Source organism: Bubalus kerabau, chromosome 15, assembly GCF_029407905.1.
Source record: "Bubalus kerabau isolate K-KA32 ecotype Philippines breed swamp buffalo chromosome 15, PCC_UOA_SB_1v2, whole genome shotgun sequence".
In the NCBI taxonomy this organism is placed as follows: Eukaryota; Metazoa; Chordata; class Mammalia; order Artiodactyla; family Bovidae; genus Bubalus; species Bubalus kerabau.
In genome coordinates, this window is record NC_073638.1 from 79,657,105 (window position 1) to 79,676,620 (window position 19,516).

Consider the following 19,516-nt stretch of genomic DNA (forward strand, 5'->3'; position numbering starts at 1 on the left):
TTCAGGATCTGGAATAGCTCAGCTGGAATTCTATCACTGCCGGGAGCCAGCGTGAGGAACTCCGCCCATGACAAAGGTCATGAGGAAGGAGGCTCCGCATACGCAAAGGCGGGATCGAGCCTCAGGAGTCCCCCTGGAAATTCTCGAGCATCTACCCCCAAAACCAGAGTCTGCCTACTTTCTGCTTTGTGCTTTCACCTACACCTCTGACTTTACGGGGGGCTGTCCCCCACTACCTCTCTCTGAAAAAAGAGTTGGCTTACAGCTCCAGTTAATAATTCCTGGGTGTGACAGTGTTTAACCTACAAACTCCTTTGGAAATCCTCTAGCCTGCCTGAATAGGTTTTTCCAGCCACATGTGATTGTTCAGAGCCTCCCAACTGTGAGAGGCAGGAGATGTTCTAAACTGTCTAAACACAGATTCCTTTGAGTAGTTAAAAGATTGATTAGAAATTGTATTGGTGAAGGGTTTTTCACTTGTTGGGCCAATGTTTGCTGCTAAGTCTCCATACTCCTTACCTACTGTGTCCTTGGCAGTGTATTGATTGATATAATGGGTGTATAGAAATGTAAAATGCAGTTTTGTCCAATGCTTTTTTGGAGGCTGGTGCCTGACTTTAGAATAATCACCTTTAGAGAAAGATAAGTTTCTTAAAATGTTAACAGGCCTCCTGGCCAGAAGATGATGTAATTCACCTGAACTTTTGCATATGATAAGTTTGAAAGCCTGGCTTCGATTAGGACCAGGAACTGCTGTCCTTGTATGACTCCACCCCTTCCCCCATTATCCTCTATGCACAACTTAAGGTATAAAAACTACTTTGGAAAATAAAGTGCGGGCCTTGTTCACTGAAACTTGGTCTCCCCATGTCGCTCTCTCTTTCAAATTCTGGCTGAGTCTCCATCTGGAGTGTGGAACCCACCATGCTTGCTAATTATGCCTGGGCTTCTAAGATCTGACCGGGGAGGCCTCAGTGTCTCCTCTCCTTCGGGAGAACGGAAGGACGCCCGCGGCCTACGTAAGTGGTGCAAACTTCTTGTCTTGAAGTTTTATTGGTCTCCCGCGTAAACCAAGCTACTCAGCCTCTTTTCTCCACTGAATTTTCCTACTGAGCTATCCTCATTCTATTACTCTTTATATCTTTGATGAATAAATAATTAAATAGGTCGCCGACGCCGTCCCCGCTTCGAATACCCTGGATCAGCCGGGGCTGGACCCCGGCAGCAAAGCCCTTTATTACTTTTTACTTGAGTGCTACAACATGCTGCTGCTAGATGCAGAACACAGAAATAATTAGATCTATTTGAAGAGAGAAGCATAAGCAAAGTTTTGAAGAATGGGTATAATTTGGAAAGATTGCATGTGTGCCTGCTCAGTCACTTTAGTCCTGTCTGACTCTTTGCAACCCTCTAGACTGTAGCCCACCATCCTCCTCTGTCCATGGGATTCTCCAGGCAAGCATATTGGTATAGGTTGCTGTTCCAGGGGATCATCCCGACTCAGAGATCAAACATGTGTCTCCTGTGTCTTCTGCATTGCTGGCAGATTCTTTAGCACTGAGCCCCCGAGGAAGCCTTGAAAAGATTATGAACAGCCAAAAGCATGCACCCTTAGAGAAAAGACAAGAATATCTATTTCATGTCATCAGTATTTGAGTTTGACTGTTCTCTTGGAATATTTCCTTGGAAAGCAGAAGAAATGCTTTCCACTTGTATTACAACTCAGATACTCAAGATATATCATCAGACCAATACTTCTCCTTGCTGTCTTACTTACGTCCTAAATTTCCAACATTGTGACCTAGAAGGTATTTGATTTCTTCTTCAGGTGAGTGGATGGTTCTATGAAAGAGAGGTGGTCTCAAAAATGAATATGATAACAACAAACTTCACTGTGACTGAATTTGTGTTCCTGGGGCTCTCATCACAGCCAAAGATGCAGCTCATTCTTTTTATTATGTTCTTGTTCTTCTATGTATTAACCGTGGTGGGGAATATTATTATTATCACTATCATCCAGATAGAAACACGTCTCCAAACTCCAATGTACTTCTTCCTCACTAATTTATCCTTTCTGGATATCTGCTACACATCCACTGACGTCCCACAAATGCTGTCCAACATGGTGGGCAGAAAGAAGACCATCCCATTTCCTAGATGTGCTACTCAGAAGTACTTCTCCCTCTCCTTGGGAATGACTGAATGCGTTCTCCTTGGAGTCATGGCTTACGACAGATATGTGGCCATCTGCCATCCTCTTCACTACACAGTCATTATGAACCAAAGGACCTGTGTCCAGTTAGCAGGCATTTCTTGGGCCAGTAGTTTCCTGAGTTCCATGGTCATCAACATCTTCACCTTGAGCTTACCCTACTGTGGACCCAATGTCTTGGATCACTTCTTGTGTGAGGTTCCTTCCATCCTGAGGTTGGCTTGCACTGACATATCATTTACCAAGATAGTTGTTTTCATCTTCACTATTGTCATTGTCTTCATTCCTTTTCTCCTCATTGTTGTTTCCTACGCCCAAATCCTTCTGACAGTTCTCAGGATGCAGTCAGCCTCTGGAAGGCACAAGGCTCTGTCCACCTGTGCTTCCCATCTGACAGTGGTGGCCTTATTCTATGGAACTGGTATCTTCATGTACATGAGACCTCAGTCAAAGACCTCCAGGGCTGGGGGCAAGATCATCGTGGTGTTCTACACTGTGATCACACCCATGCTCAACCTCTTGATCTACAGCTTAAGGAACCAAGATGTAAAAGGGACTCTAAGAAGAGCTCTGGCAAAACAGAGGACCTCAAGAGCTCTCAATGGGACACAATGTCAGCTGTTATTATAAGATGATTGACTGCTGAATATGAAGTGATGGACTGAAAAGTAGCTCTGAAGGTCAGTATCTGCCCTGCCAACTCATAAAAGACACATCATTCCAGCTGCAAACTCAACAAACATCATGACTCCCCCAAGGACAAACCACAGCTTTCATGTGTCAAAGCAATACCCTTTATCAAGTGACTACTCTTTTCTTACTCCCAGAAAAAACTTGCTTCTCTAAAATCATACAGTCTCTGTAAGTGATTTCTTTAAATCATATCAATAAGGTGAATTAGCTTAGCTTTTGCTACCTTAACTATACATGAAGTATGTAAAGGGCCCTGATAGAACAATTCTCAAATTTTAACTCAGATGCAGAACTTCAGATAAGGGTTTTTGGATGCCACATTTCACATCTATCTTAATTTTTTAGTTCCTAAGGAACCAAGAACCTGCAGGTACTTTGTGGCTTAGACCTTATTTTGACCCCATTACACACAGCCCGCTTTGAAATGAATCTATCAAATATTTATTCATTTAACTTTTACTTTAACCCTACTCTTTCCCCTAAATCCTGGTGTGTGGTATTCTTCTTTATAGTGGATCAGTAAATCTGATTTTAATTGACTATAGGCTTATTCCTGGTGGTCCTAGGATGATTGTGTGGACAGGAGGATAGCAACGGTCAGAAGCAGAAGATTTGGTCAAATGTGAATGAATAAATAAACTCATTCATTCACTATGTATTATTGAGTGATTATAGAACATAACACTAAATAAAATAGAAATACTTCCTTTCCTTATGTATACATAAATATTTATAATATACATATAATATGGACACATATCGGCAAATTATGATAAATGGAATAAGGGAAGTACTGATCAAGGGGCAGTGGCAGACAAGCTGCATACAAAGATTGGAAGGAGAAGTAGTCACATTGAGAAGAGATTTCTATGTAAAGGGGGTTTGTGGGCAAAGACTGGAGACAGATTTCTCTATCTGAGGGGATAAAGAAAACTAGTGAGAAGCAGGAGGTGTGTGGTGAGCAGACAATAGCCTGACCATGCAGGACTAAACTGACTGTGGTAAGGAGTAGGAATGTATTCTTAGAAATATGTAAGTATTATCAAGAAGGGTGATATGACACAACTAGTTTGGAAAGGTTTTTCTGAATGCTGTGTAGCAGACAGGTATACATGTGTGTCACAAACGCGTGGAAACGATTCCTGCGTTTTGAAACTTTTCAACCATTGATATCTTTAGAAAAGAATCATTCCTTAAATTAAGAGAATAGCAAAAACAAACAATCAAACAAAAAGCTTAAAGATGGCCTTTGAGTACAGAAGTAGTGGTTTCTAAAATTTTATCACTTGCTTATTTCACAATTTAGAATAAAATAAAAAGAAGGTAATTTCTGTTTTATAGATGTCCAATAATTAAATGCAACCATTTATTTTAATTAAATACAAAGGTTGTACACAATCAAAAAAAGAACTATCTCTGGTTAAACAGGTAAAGGAAACATCACCAGTTTAAAGAATGTTTTAAAAAATTAAAAGCAGGGGCTTTTTATTTAAGATTGCAATTCCAATGCAGGTGTCATGGATTCAATCCCTGGCTGAGAAACTGACATCCCACATGCTGTGCAGCCAAAAATAAATACATTCATTAAAAAAGTAAAAAGCCATCAACCTTCTCTTTATCTCTATCTAGATATCTCTAATCTCTAGAAGAGATTTATTATAAAAATAATTTTAAAATGTATGTATTATAAACCTGTCAAAATTTCTTCTGAAATCGTTTTCACTTTTTGGACATGCTATAATAATTTTAAGAACAATATTGCAATCACTGTAGGTACAGAAACACTATTATCATACATCATACATCAGGGTACCAGCTTTCTCAATAGGTATATTTGTCCTTTAAGAGAATAAAATTAATTTAACATTACTGTTACGAAGTATGAGGGTTGTAAAATATTGAAAAGGAGAAAAGTCACAGGGAAACAAATTATTTGTTATCAGTACCTCTATTCCAAAATCATCTGAAAGCTGAACTGCTTCTTTGGTATCATCTACTTTGCTGTTTCCTTCACTTAAACATCAATAGTGCCTTTTTGGCCCATTTGAATTTTCAATGGTTCAGTTCACCATAAACCATAGGCAATGGGGAGCTTTCAACAAATGCTTCACAACACAATACTGTCTAAATCTTGACTCATCAATTTAATCAAAAATATCAGATTGAATACAGCCATGTACCAGACCTTCATAGAGTTTCCCCAAAGCTCTTCTCAATTCTAATCATACTTATCATTTTCTATAATGCTGTACATGTCTCTGTTTTCAGAATACTGGACTAGGAACCAGTAGAAGTTAGCTCTCTTCCCAGCTCTACTATTTAAGAGCACATTAATATGCCATTTGGGCTTCCCAGGTGTCTCTAGTGGTAAAGAACCTGCTTGTCAATGCAAAAAAGACATAGAAGACACCAGCTCAATCTTGTTATATCATATGATTTGAGGATGAAAAGAGACTACATTAAAGTTTCACAGTCTACCAAGTAGACTTGTTTGACTGTGGTCCCATGGACTGAAGCCCACCAGACTCCTCAGTCCATGAAATTTACCAGGCAAGAGTACTGGAGTGGGTTGCCATTTTCTACTCTAGGGGCTTTTCCCCACCCAGGGGTTGAACTTGAATCTCTTGTGTTTCCTGCATTGGCAGCAGGTTCTTTACCACTGGCACCACTGGCTTCATATAAAAACAGTATGTGTTTTAATGTTATAGAAAAATTACATGTGCAGTACTTTTCTAGCACAAAGGACTGCTGCCATTAATTAAGACCCAAAATGCTTAAATACACTACTTTGGAATTTCTTATATTTTAATATCTGAATTAGGGCATTTTTGAGAGTAAAAGTTTACACAATTGATACTTCAAGATAGTAGGCAAAGAAATAAAACTCTCAAGGAAAGGCACAACTGGCTATGGTAATATTATCTTGCTTTGTTCTTACAGAAACTCCATGTTGTAGGTATTATTGATACCATTTACAGATGAAAAAAATCTGGAAAGTGATTTCAGGAGTGAGTCCTAGAAGAAGTAATGACTGATTTGTGACATAAAACAGAAGCATGTGTTTTCTAGGTGGGTTAGTTTTATTCAATGCATAGGACTAGAAGCAAGAAATTTGAAGGTATATTCGAGTTCAATGTAACTTGTACTTCTAAGGGGTTTCCCCGGTAGCTCAGCTGGTAAAAATCCACCTGCAATGCAGAAGACTCCAGTTTGATTCCTGGGCCAGGTAGATCCCTGGGAGAAGGAATAGGCTGCTCACTCCCTTTTTCTTGGGCTTCCCTGGTGGCTCAGATAATAAAGAAACCACCTGCAATGCGGGAGACCTGGATTCCATTCCTGGGTTCGGAAGATTCCCTGGAGGAGGGCATGACAACCCCCTTCTGTATTCCTGCTGGAGAATCCCAAGGACAGAGGGGCCTGGTGGGTTACAGTCCTTAGAGTCACATAGAGTCAGGCACAACTGAGTGACTAACACTTTCTTGTACTTTTAAGAGGCGGGATGTCAAAGCAAATGCCTAAGATGAAGCAGAAAATGCTGAATTTCAGGTGTCACCTGTGGATGGCATTCATAGCACTAATTTTACTATGGGCTCCTATTCCTGTCTCCAGGAGCCAGGTCTGGTGAAGAGGCTTATTTCATTAACATTTAATCTAGTAGACTTAAATACAAAGATACCAAAACAGCTGTTTTCAGAGCACCTCAATTGGCTGTTTAGTTTTGGTACTTGGTTGTTTGAAGAAATGCAAAAAAGCAAAATGGCTGTTTGGGGAGGCCTTACAAATAGCTGTGAAAAGAAGAGAAGCAAAAAGCAAAGGAGAAAAGGAAAGATATAAGCATCTGAATGCAGTGTTCCAAAGAATACCAAGAAGAGATAAGAAAGCCTTCTTCAGTGATCAATGCAAAGAAATAGAGGAAAACAACAGAATGGGAAAGACTAGGGATCTCTTCAAGAAAATCAGAGATACCAAAGGAACATTCCATGCAAAGATGAGCTCGATAAAGGACAGAAATGGTATGGACCTAACAGAAGCTGAAGATGTTAAGAAGAGATGGCAAGAATACACAGCAGAACTGTACAAAACAGATCTTCAGGACCCAGATAATCACGATGGTGTGATCATTGACCTAGAGCCAGACATCCTGGAATGTGAAGTCAAATGGGCCTTAGAAAGCATCACTATGGGCAAAGCTAGTGGAGGTGATGGAATTCCAGTTGAGTTAATCCAAATCCTGAAAGATGATGCTGTGAAAGTGCTGCACTCAATATGCCAGCAAATTTGGAAAACCCAGCAGTGTCCACAGGACTGGAAAAGGTCAGTTTTCATTCCAATCCCAAAGAAAGGCAATGCCAAAGAATGCTCAAACTACTGCACAATTGCACTCATCTCACACGCTAGTAAAGTAATGCTCAAAATTCTCCAAGCCAGGCTTCAGCAATATGTGAACTGTGAACTTCCTGATGTTCAAGCTGGTTTTAGAAAAGGCAGAGGAACCAGAGATCAAATTGCTAACATCCGGTGCATCATGGAAAAAGCAAGAGAGTTCCAGAATAACATCTATTTCTGCTTTATTGACTATACCAAAGCCTTTGACTGTGAGGATCACAATAAACTGTGGAAAATTCTGAAAGAGATGGGAATACCAGATCACCTGATCTGCCTCTTGAGAAATTTGTATGGAGGTCAGGAAGCAACAGTTAGAACTGGACATGGAACAACAGACTGGTTCCAAATAGGGAAAGGAGTGCGTCAAGGCTGTATATTGTCACCCTGTTTATTTAACTTCTATGCATAGTACATCATGAGAAACGCTGGACTGGGAGAAACACAAACTGGAATCAAGATTGCCGGGAGAAATATCAATAACCTCAGATATGCAGATGACACCACCCTTATGGCCAAAAGTGAAGAGGAACTCAAAAGCCTCTTGATGAAACTGAAAGTGGAGAGTGAAAAAGTTGGCTTAAAGCTCAACATTCAGAAAATGAAGGTCATAGCATCCAGTCCCACCACTTCATGGGAAATAGATGGGGAAACAGTGGAAACAGTGTCAGACTTTATTTTTCTGGGCTCCAAAATCACTGCAGATGGTGACTGCAGCCATTAAATTAAAAGACGCTTACTCCTTGGAAGGAAAGTTATGACCAACCTAGATAGCATATTCAAAAGCAGAGACATTACTTTGCCAACAAAGGTCCGTCTAGTCAAGGCTATGGTTTTTCCAGTGGTCATGTATGGATGTGAGAGTTGGACAGTGAAGAAGGCTGAGCGCCGAAGAATTGATGCTTTTGAACTGTGGTGTTGGAGAAGACTCTTGAGAGTCCCTTGGACTGCAAGGAGATCCAAGTAGTCCATTCTGAAGGAGACAAGCCCTGGGATTTCTTTGGAAGGAATGATGCTAAAGCTGAAACTCCAGTATGTTGGCCACCTCACGTGAAGAGTTGACTCAATGGAAAACACTCTGATGCTGGAAGGGATTGAGGGCAGGAGGAGAAGGGGATGGCAGAGGATGAGATGGCTGGATGGCATCACTGACTTGATGCACGTGAGTCTGAGTGAACTCCGGGAGTTTGTGTTGGACAGGGAGGCCTGGCGTGCTGCGATTCATGGGGTCGCAAAGAGTCAGACACGACTGAGCAACTGATCTGATCTGATCAGATCAGATCTGAGGCATCAAATCGAAGAATGCACTGGCACACCACTCCAGTACTCTTGCCTGGAGAATCCCAGGGATGGGGGAGCCTGGTGGGCTGCAGTCTATGGGGTCGCAGAGTTGGACACGACTAAAGCAACTTAGCAGCAACAGCAGCAGCAGGCATCAAATATGTCAAGTCACTCCTTTATTTTCATAAACGTTTCTCAGTGTTCATTATGAGGTTTCTATTGCCATGGCAACACCCAGGCACATCTTATATAGTGTCTGTGTTTCAAGGCATTTATACACATATGTGCATAACTATCACATCCACAAGTGCAACTTATCAGTGAAAGGATTTGCTATTCAGAAGAGTAGGATTTTTAGCTTTTCAGTAGATCAGAGAATGAGGGCTTTTGAGAGAGTGATCCTTGAAGGAAGAGACAAGTTTGACTATTACAAGACGTGGAGTTCAGACTATTAGAGAAGCAGGAGGTAGAGACGGAAGGAGTAGAAAGCTGGGAAGAATACAGAGGTAGAAAAATGTGAAGGCCATTCAAGAAATAACTTTATAGGAGAATTTTTGCACAAAACAAGCAGGGAGAAACAATATCAGAGAAGTGGTTTAAGGAAGAGGACTTAGACTACTAAGCAAAGGACTTTGGCACTTTTACAGTTTCCATGTTAGGGAATAGGGGCAACCATGGGATAGGATGAGGAATCTTAGACCCTAATTATGCCTAGTATCCGCTCTAAGGGGCTTCCCAAGTGGCACTAGTGGTAAAGTTGCAGAAGTGTAAGAGACACAGGTTCGATCCCTGGGTTGGAAAGATCCCTTGGAGGAGGGCATGGAAACCCACTCCAGTATTTTTGCCTGGAGAATCCCATGAACAGAGGAAGCTGGCAGGCTACAGTCCATGGCGTCTCACAGAATCGGACACGACTGAGCCACTGAACTGAACTGAATGTCAACTAGGTGAAGTCAGAAATGATAGACAGATAGATAGATAGATTTAAGCACCAATTGTTAAAAAAACAATCTAACCTGAGCTTTTATAGCTTGAGAGTAGAGAAGCTGAATTTAGCCTCAGCTTTATCTCACTCTGACATCTGTATTAACCACTTCTGCATCCGTTTTGCCTTTACTTGCTTTTAGTATAGTGTTTACCAGTTCTTTGTTGATTAATGGGAATAGCCATTCAAAAGGTCTTTGTAGTCTATTGTAGATAATATGATCAAAATCAAAATACTTACCTTTATTACGATTGTATTGCTGGATTAAGTTTTTAATGTATGAAAGATAATTCAAGTCTTTTTAAGCACCAGATATTTATGTATACTTATTTGAGCAAACTCATAGGATAGGTGAAGTGTAAAGAATGCCTTCATTTTACTGTTGAAAAGACTGAAGTACAGAGACATTGCAGGATTTATCTGACATGATTATTGGTGGGACTGACAAAGACTAAGGTGATCCGACATCTATCCACTTTTCTCTTTTTATTATAAGTTGATATAATGCTTCAACCACCACTTACATGGAAAAAACTTAGTTTCCTCATTTAACTGCATCACAGTTACAGTGATATTTTTTGCAGTTAAGATATAAATGAAGCAAAAATAGGAGGAGTTTATGTTTATTCAATAATTTTGGAACAGATTTTTAATAAAGATCACTGCATATTATTGGACAAATGCTAAAATGTAAGCATTATTATTCCCATTTAGTAGGTAAAGAAATGAAGGCTTATATAGACTTATTAAGTTGTCCAAAGTCTTAAAACAGAAAGAAATAGCAGAACCTATATGAGGGCTATACTCAAATACTATTTTCAAAAAGCCTGAATATTTGCCATTGGTCAGAGTGGAAAGCAGAGCCCTTGGATCAACTTTTGACTCTATTACTTACACTTGACAAGTTTATTGATCTTTCTGAATTTTGGTTTTATCCTCTTTAAAATTGGAATAATGCTTACCACTATTCATTGTTGTAGGAACCTAAAGAAATTTAAAGTGATTCATTTACTCACTGGATACAACTATCAATTAAGAAAGAGAAAAAAAAAGATAGTCCTTTAATATTAAAGTCACTGAATATTGATTTGAGACATAGAAATGATATTCAGAGATCTTTACGGTGGTGAAGCTACACAGTTCAGTTCAGTCTATCAGTTGTGTCCGACTCTTTGTGGCCCCATGAATTGCAGCACACCAGGTCTCCCTGTCCATCACCAACTCCTGGAGTTCACCCAAACTCATGTCCATCGAGTTGGTGATACAATCCAGCCATCTCATCCTCTGTAGTCCCCTTCTCTTCCTGCCCCCAATCCCTCCCAGCATCAGAGTCTTTTCCAATGAGTCAACTCTTCCCATGAGGTGGCCAAAGTACTGGAGTTTCAGCTTTAGCATCAGTCCTTCCAAAGAAATCCCAGGACTGATCTCCTTTAGGATGGACTGGTTGGATCTCCTTGCAGTCCAAGGGACTCTCAAGAGTCTTCTCCAACACCACAGTTCAGAAGCATCAATTCTTCAGTGCTCAGCTTTCTTCACAGTCTAACTCTCACATTCATACATGACTCCTGGAAAAACCATAGCCTTGACTAGACAGACCTTTGTTGGCAAAGTAATATCTCTGCTTTTGAATATGCTGTCCAAGTTGGTCATATCTTTCCTTCCAAGGAGTAAGCGTCTTTTAATTTCATGGCTGCAATCACCATCCGCAGTGATTTTGGCGCTCAAAAAATCAAGTCTGACACTGTTTCCACTGTTTCCCCATCTATTTCCCATGAAGTGATGGGACCAGATGCCATGATCTTCATTTTCTGAATGTTGAGCTTTAAGCCAACTTTTTCACTCTCCTCTTTTAATTGCATCAAGAGGCTTCTTAGTTCCTCTTCACTTTTGGCCATAAGGGTGGTGTCATCTGCATATCTGAGGTTATTGATATTTCTCCCAGCAATCTTGATTCCAGCTTGTGCTTCTTCCAGCCCAGCATTTCTCATGATGTACTCTGCATATAAGTTAAATAATCAGGGTGACAATATACAGCCTTGACGTACTCCTTTTCCTATTTGGAACCAGTCTGTTGTTCCATGTCCAGTTCTAACTGTTGCTTCCTGACTTGCACACAAATTTCTCAAGAGGGAGGTCAAGAGGTCTGGTATTCCCATTTCTTTCAGAATTTTCCACAGTTTATTGTGATCCACACAGTCAAAGGCTTTGGCATAGTCAATAAAGCAGAAAGAGATGTTTTTATGGAACTCTTGCTATTTTGATTATCCAGAAGATGTTGGCAATTTGATCTCTGGTTCCTCTGCTTTTTCTAAAACCAGCTTCAACATCTGGAAGTTCACGCTTCATGTATTGCTGAATCCTGGCTTGGAGAATTTTGAGAATTATTTTACTAGCATGTGAGATGAGTGCAATTGTGTGGTAGTTTGAGCATTCTTTGGCATTGCCCATCTTTAGGATTGGAATGAAAACTGACCTTTTCCAGTCCTGTGGCCACTGCTGAGTTTTCCAATTTTGCTGGCATATTGAGTGCAACACTGTCACAGCATCATCTTTCAGGATTTTAAATAGGTTAAATGGAATTCCATCACCTCCAATAGCTTTGTTCGTAGTGATGCTTTCTAAGGCCCACTTGACTTACATTCCAGGATGTCTGGTTCTAGGTGAGTGATCATACCATTGTGATTATCTTGGTCATGAAGATCTTTTTTGTACAGTTCTTCTGTGTATTCTTGCCACCTCTTCTTAATATCTGCAGCTTCTGTTAGGTCCATACCATTTCTGTCCTTTATTGAGCTCATCTTTGCATGAAATATTCCCTTTCTATCTCTAATTTTCTTGAAGAGATCTCTAGTCTTTCCCATTCTGTTGTTTTCCTCTATTTCTTTGCATTGATCACTGAGAAGGGCTTTCTTATCTCTTCTTGCTATTCTTTGGAACTTTGCATTCAGGTGCTTATATCTTTCTTTTTCTTCTTTGCTTTTCATTTCTATTCTTTTCATAGCTATTTGTAAGGCCTCCCCAGACAGCCATTTTGCTTTTTTGCATTTATTTTCCATGGGGATGGCCTTGATCCCTGTCTCCTGTACAATGTGACGAACCTCCGTCCATAGTTCATCAGGCACTCTATCTATCAAATCTAGTCCCTTAAATCTATTTCTCACTTCTACTGTATAGTCATAAGGGATTTGATTTAGGTCATACCTGAATGGTCTAGTGGTTTTCCCTACTTTCTTCAATTTCAGTCTGAATTTGGCAATAAGGAGTTCATGATCTGAGCCACAGTCAGCTCTCGGTCTTGTTTTCTTTCTTGTTTACTATTCTTTTCTTTTTTAAAAATTATGACATATACTACTTGGTTTGTAGTTAGTGGGAAAGGAAATCCCATTTTCTTATTTTTCACATAGCATATAGGATTATTCATTGGATTATTGCTCCTCTGTCCGTATGGTTCTCCAGGCAAGCATACAGTGGGTTGCCATTTCCTTCTCCCAACTCTACATCTGTCTATTAACCCCTGTAGTTTCCTCCATAATGTGACATCAGTGATATTTTAAGAACTCATGTTGGGATTGAGTGATTTTGAACCAGATCAATTTCAACTCATATATAATGACACTCATTAGAATGACTGGTAAATTCTGAAGCTTCTATCCCTAAGGGTCTCTGATGCTTTTCATGATGAGTGTGGATGCTCTATACTTTAAGGCAACCATTGTGTTTCCCTGACCTTTCACTATATTGGATTGGATGAAGGGCTGAGATAGAAACAGTGCAAGTATTTAAAATGGATGATGTGATGGAATTTCAACATACCTGAGAAAAACTTAGGTGTCCTTAGATCCCAGTCTCTGTCTTTACCCTATCCTGATACTAGCACTCTTGCTTTCTAATTCAAGATTTGTAGGCTTCCCAGGTGCTCAGTCACTCAGTTGTGACCCCCATGGACTATAGCCACCAGGCTCCTCTGTCCATGGACTTCTCCAAGCAAGAATACTGGAATGGGTTGCCATTTCCTTCTCCACTTCCCAGGTGGCACAGTGGTAAAAAAGAATCTGCCTGCCAATGTAGGAGATGCAAGAGATGGGGGTTTGATCCCTGTTTTAAGAAGATCCCATGGAGTAGGAAATGTCAACACACTACAGTATTGTTGCTGAGATAACTCCATGGACAGAGGAACCTGGAGGGCTACAGCCATGGAATCACAAAGAATTGGACACATGTGTGCACACACACCATAACATTGAGAACACACAAAGAGAAGTTATATCCTTCTCTATCGTCAGTCATTGATATGTCAGGGTTAATGGAACTATTCTTTGATAAGGGCCTTGGGATGATGGTGGAAAACATGAAGACTCCTGGCACCCCAAGAGGCTAGAGTTTACGTGCAATTGGAAGAGAGGGAAAGGAAGGCAGAGGGGAAATTAAGGATGAGAGCTGGACAGCCAGTCCTATAGACATTACAGTCTTGCTAAAATTAGCCTTAGGGATTGATCCAAACTGTATCCTAGAGCTTCTTTGAGGACTGAAAGGATGTAAATATGTGAAGTTGACCAAACTCAGATGCCTACCCCTTTCAATTTTAGGAAGAAGAGACCATAGGGTACCAGTAATTATTAGGTGAAACCAACCACTTGGCATCAGGGAAAACTGAGGACAGGAAAAAAAAAAAGAAAAGAGTCTTGTCAATATTCACAAACCTAGTTAGAAGAGCCTGAGTCTCCAGCTCTTATTCTTGGGCTTTGCATTGTTGTTTAGTTGCTCAGTCGTGTCCAACCCTTTGCAACCCCATGGACTGCAGTGTGTCAGGCCTCCCTGTCCACTGTCTAACAGAGTTTACTCAAACTTATGTCCATTGGGTTGATGATGCCATGCAACCATCTCACTCTGTCACCCACTTCTCCTCCTGTCCTCAATCTTTCCCTTTGCATAGCTCCTGATTTTCTTGGTGGCAGGAGTTTCAGAGAGAAAACACGGTAAACTCTCTCTGGAAGCACAGAAAATCCCTGTCCTTGGCACATGTGTGTCTCATGTTTGTATCCTCCAGAGGTATATATCTGGCATTTATAAGGTTTTGCTGAATATATGAGTGAAAGGATCCTGGGATGAGTTAAGTCATCCTTCACATCAGCCCCATCCCTCATGTATTTAGATAAGTTTTCTCTGACTTCCTTTCACAGTAGAGAAATTTTCAACATTTGAATCTATCATTCTTCATGACTCTGAAAAAAATATTCTTTAGAGCGATTGGTTATTTATTTCCTCTTTCATGTCCTGTCTCCATTTCGAATCAACCTGTGAGCCAATTTCAAAACTAGGAACAAACAAAAAAATATGTATGTCAGCAGGTAATGTGAGGGGGGGATAAATTGGAAGATTGGGATTGCCATACACACTGCTGCTGCTAAGTCACTTCAGTCGTGTCCGACTCTGTGCGACCCCATAGATGGCATCCCACCAGGCTCCTCTGTCCCTGGTATTTTCCAGGCAAGAGTACTGGAGTGGGTTGCCATGTCCTTCTCCAACACATGAAAGTGAAAAGTGAAAGTGAAGTTGATCAGTTGTGTCCGATTCTTCACGACCCCATGGACTGCAGCCTACCAGGCTGCTCCATCCATGGGATTTTCCAGGCAAGAGTACTGGAGTGGGTTGCCATTGTCTTCTCCGGACATACACACTACAATATATAAAATAGATAGTTAGCAAGGACCTACTGGATAGCATAGGGAAGTATACTCAATACTCTCTAATGACCTATATGGGAAAAGAATCTAAAAAAGAGAGGATGTATGTATATCAGATTCATTTTAATGTACACCTGAAACTAATACAACATTGAAAATGATCTATCTTCCAATAAGAATTTTTTTAAAAAAGAAAAAACCTAATGCATCTTTCTCAGCTTGACTTTCAAAAATATTAGTTTATTTTTTCTTCAGATCATAGAGTTAAAGATTACTGAAAATCTTAGGAATTTAGGATTGACTTGGAGGATATAATGCTTAGTGAATTAAGTCAGACAGAGAAAGACAAATATTGCATGATATCTCTTATATGTGGAATCTAACAAAACAAAACAAACTAGTCAATATAGCAAACATAAAAAATAAATAAGCTACAAGAATATATTGTACAGTACAAGGAACATAGGCAGTATTTTATAATAACTATAAGTGAAGCATAACCTTTAAAAATTTTGAATCAGTATGCTGTACATGGAAACTTATTCAAAATGGCACATCAACTATACCTCAATGAAAAAAAAAAAAATAGAAGATTGACTCAGCTAATAGTTGGTAAGTTGTAGGGCTTATGAGAAAGTTACTAGAATTTTTTTTTTAATTTCCTGCCACATCCTTCTACCACTATTATTTACCTGTGTTAATATTTTTTTTTTCATTTTTGTGATTAATATTATTGAGGTTTCTTTCCAATTATTTTCTTGAGAGCAGCCTTCACATCCTTGTTCCGTAAACTGTAGATCAAGGGATTCAACATGGGGATGATAACACTGTAGAACACGGAGGCCCATTTGTCTTGATCCAGGGAGTAGCTGGATGTTGGCCTCAGGTACATAAACATGACTGTACCATAAAAAAGTGTGACACCAGTGAGGTAAGACCCGCAGGTGGAGAAAGCCTTAAGGCGGCCTTCAGCTGAGTGCATTCTGATAATTGTGATGAGGATGAAGGCATAGGAGATAAAGATGATGAGGATGGTGCTGAATTCAATGAAGACACAGAGACTGAAGAGCAAGATCTCGCTGATGTAGGTGTCTGAGCAAGAGAGGGCTAAGAGTGGTGGGATTTCACAGAAGAAGTGGTTGAGGATGTTGAAACCACAGTAACTCAGACTGAAAATGAGGGCAGTGTGGGAGACTAAACTCACCAAGCCAGCCAGGTAGGAGCCCAGCATGAGAGCCAAGCAGACTTGCTTGGACATGAGAGCGCTGTAGCGGAGGGGTTGACAGATGGCCACAAAGCGGTCGTAGGCCATGGCAGCCAGGACATAGCACTCGGCATCCACAAAGCCTATGAAGAACGCAAACTGGATGGCACAGCTGGAGAAAGAGATGACTTTGTGCTTTGTTAGGAAGTCAGCCAGCATCCTGGAGGCAATGGCTGAGGAGTAGCTCAGGTCGACAAAAGAGAGGTTGCAGAGGAAAAAATACATGGATGTGTGAAGCTGAGTGTCTGTTATGATCAGGATAATCATCCCAACATTCCCCACTACATTGGCCAGGTAGACCAAGAGGAAGATCACAAAAAAGATGACCTGCAGCTGAGGGTCTTGAGTGATGCCCATAAAGATAAACTCAGTCACCATTGAGTGGTTTTCTTTATCCACCTTTTCAATTTTATGTGTGTGTGGATTTGGCTTATTGTTTGAGGTGATTCTTAAAAATCCTTCCAGTAATTAGATTCAGTAATCCACAGGGCAAATCAAATGACTTTGGTGAAGGTGATGGCCATGGGTTTCCTGCAGGAACTCAGTCAACATAGGAGAAGATGTTAGCATGTTAGGGATGGCAAATAATCTTCTCCAAAAACCTTGGCGTTCTGAGGTCATTTACCACATAGTACCAAATGTTTGACCTGATTGTTGTGAATATATACCTAATTAATTAGTAAAGAATAGTTTTGCATGCCCCTTCTTTCTAAAACAAAGCAGACAGCAAACATTCACTCTCATTGCATATAGGCACACAAACACACACAAAAAGATCCCAGGGTCTCAGGACATAACACATCATGCCACCCTACTCTCCACACACATACACACACACACACACACACATACACAGAAAGTGAAACACTTGGAGCAGAGGGTGAGCAATACAAGATTAAAGCAGTGAAAAATGATAATTTTTAAAAGGCCAGAATGCTAACTGTATGCCAGAATTTTCCTTTCATCCACACATTATGTAATTTCATCCTCATCACAGCTCTATGAAGTAGGTTCCAATGTTATCTCCATCTTACATCTGAAAAGAGCAAAGCTAGATACTAAGTAGCTTCTGTACAATCAAGAGCCAGTAAGTAGCAGAGCTGGCTCAGACTCTAGAATCTACTTCACTTTGTCGTCTTCTGTGTTTATGTGATTTGATGGAGGTTATAGACCTTTACTTTTGTGCCCACCTTTCTTTCTTTCCTGTCTTGCCTATTATTCATGGGCATGGAATTAGTTCTCTGGTTTCTCTGATCTTCAGAAGCACCCAGGATTTTGGCATGGAGCATAACAAGGATGAAGACACTGCTGTGTTTTTGGACGATTTTATTGCCTAGCCAACAGCTTCAACTTTTCAACTCAGAGTTAAGATTCAAGGATTCCTCTCTTGCGAGAATAGGGAAAGTGTTATTCATCTCTATGGACACACTGGAGCATGTGTTGGTAAACTTTTTCTCTGTTTTTATGGAAAACTGGCCCATTGAAGAATTCTAAGAAGGGAATGGGCAAGAGTAAACCAAACTAAACCAAAATATGAACTTAGAAATAAGTAGCACCCTCTATGTAAACCTGAAAGAAGTCAGACTGAATCTACTTTATTTGGTTTATTGGCTCAAGAAAGACAAGAAAGTAGAGAAGTATAGTGTATCTTTCATTGGAGTGTGGTCATTCATAATGGGCTTCCCAGGTGGTGCTAGTGGTAAAGAACCTGCCTGTCAATGCAGGTAGATGTAAGAGACCTGGGTTCAATTCCTGGGTCTGGAAGATCCCCTAGAGGAGGGCATGGCAATCCACTCCAGTATTCTTTTCTAGAGAATCCCTTGGACAGAGGAGCCTGGCAGGATGCAGTCCATGGGGTCACAGAGAGTCAAACATGACTGAAGTGACTTAGCACACAGTATGCATACATTCATAATAAGCTAAATCTTGGTGTGATTGATAGTGATAACCCCATCAACTAAATTAATTGTTTGAACTTGATGAATTGCTGTGAGATACAGCTTTCTTATCTGCAAAATGAATGGGGGCGAGAATGCAAACTCTATGGAGCTTTCCAATTCTAGCAGTTTAAATTCTGACTTACAGTGAGACATTTAAAAGTCAAACCCATGGTCTATATCTCCTTTGTAAACTTTAAGATGGCATGGACCTGATGCCAAGGAAATCCATGCCCAAAGGAGTACTTAGTAGCATAACACTCCACTCTGAACAGGTTATATTTCTTTTTAGCCCCAAACACGCTGACATGGGACTAACTTGTGTGGTTTTGTGTTTGTTTGTTTGTTTTCTACCTTTGGGGAGAGGTCCAATGCCTCCTTTTCTCTTACTGAGTTATGCTGAACAAATATTCTGAGAAGAAGCCCAAGATGAGCAATCACCCCCCTGCTCTCCCTGAGCCATCTGCTCATCCCACTTTTGCTTCTATTTGCAGAAAGTATTTAAGTTTCAGAGTCATCACTTCTTCTCCCAGAGGAAATATGATGAAATGGTTTTTGCACTCACAGGAGACTCAAAGATTTGATGAACTACCATTCCCTATGGAATTTCACTCCCTCTCCCTTCAACTTCAACAATAAAAGAAGGAAACACAAGGGAATTTTTTTCAGCCTCTCTAGTTGTGGTAACTGAGTCAATGATGAATGTTACCTGAGCTGTTTTTACAATCCCCAAACTGCCTTCATGATTATTTTGACTGTAATTTAGAAAGTTCTGCTTACTGATGGCTGAAGTCACTTCAAAGAGGATGAGACTTTCCATGCTATACAGAGTGGCCATATTTTGTTGCTGTTTAGTCACTCAGCCATGTCTGACTTTGCAACCTCATTGACTATAGCATGTCAGGCTTCCCTGTCCTTCAACATCTCCCTGAGTTTGCTCAGACTCATGTCCTTTGAGTCAGTGAAGCCATCCGGCCATCTCATATTTAAACTATATTTCTCTATTTAATTTGAAAGAATCTGGAATAAAAGACTGAAATTTAACAACAACAACAACAAAACCCAAGTTTTTGAGAT

General features: G+C 40.3%; 2 protein-coding genes across 2 annotated transcripts; one reads left to right on the plus strand and one right to left on the minus strand.

The window, feature by feature from the left end:
* The first annotated feature begins 1,867 nt into the window (after positions 1-1,867).
* On the plus strand, positions 1,868-2,842 carry LOC129627894 (olfactory receptor 2G3-like). Its single transcript, XM_055547348.1, has one exon. It carries the CDS (start codon positions 1,868-1,870, stop codon positions 2,840-2,842), a length of 975 nt encoding a protein of 324 aa, XP_055403323.1.
* A 13,126-nt stretch (positions 2,843-15,968) lies between these two features.
* On the minus strand, positions 15,969-19,277 carry LOC129627895 (olfactory receptor 1019-like). The gene is made up of 2 exons (XM_055547349.1): positions 19,149-19,277; positions 15,969-16,901 (listed from the first exon to the last, which is right to left on the minus strand). Exons 1-2 carry the CDS (start codon positions 19,275-19,277, stop codon positions 15,969-15,971), a joined length of 1,062 nt encoding a protein of 353 aa, XP_055403324.1.
* Positions 19,278-19,516: the final 239 nt, after the last annotated feature.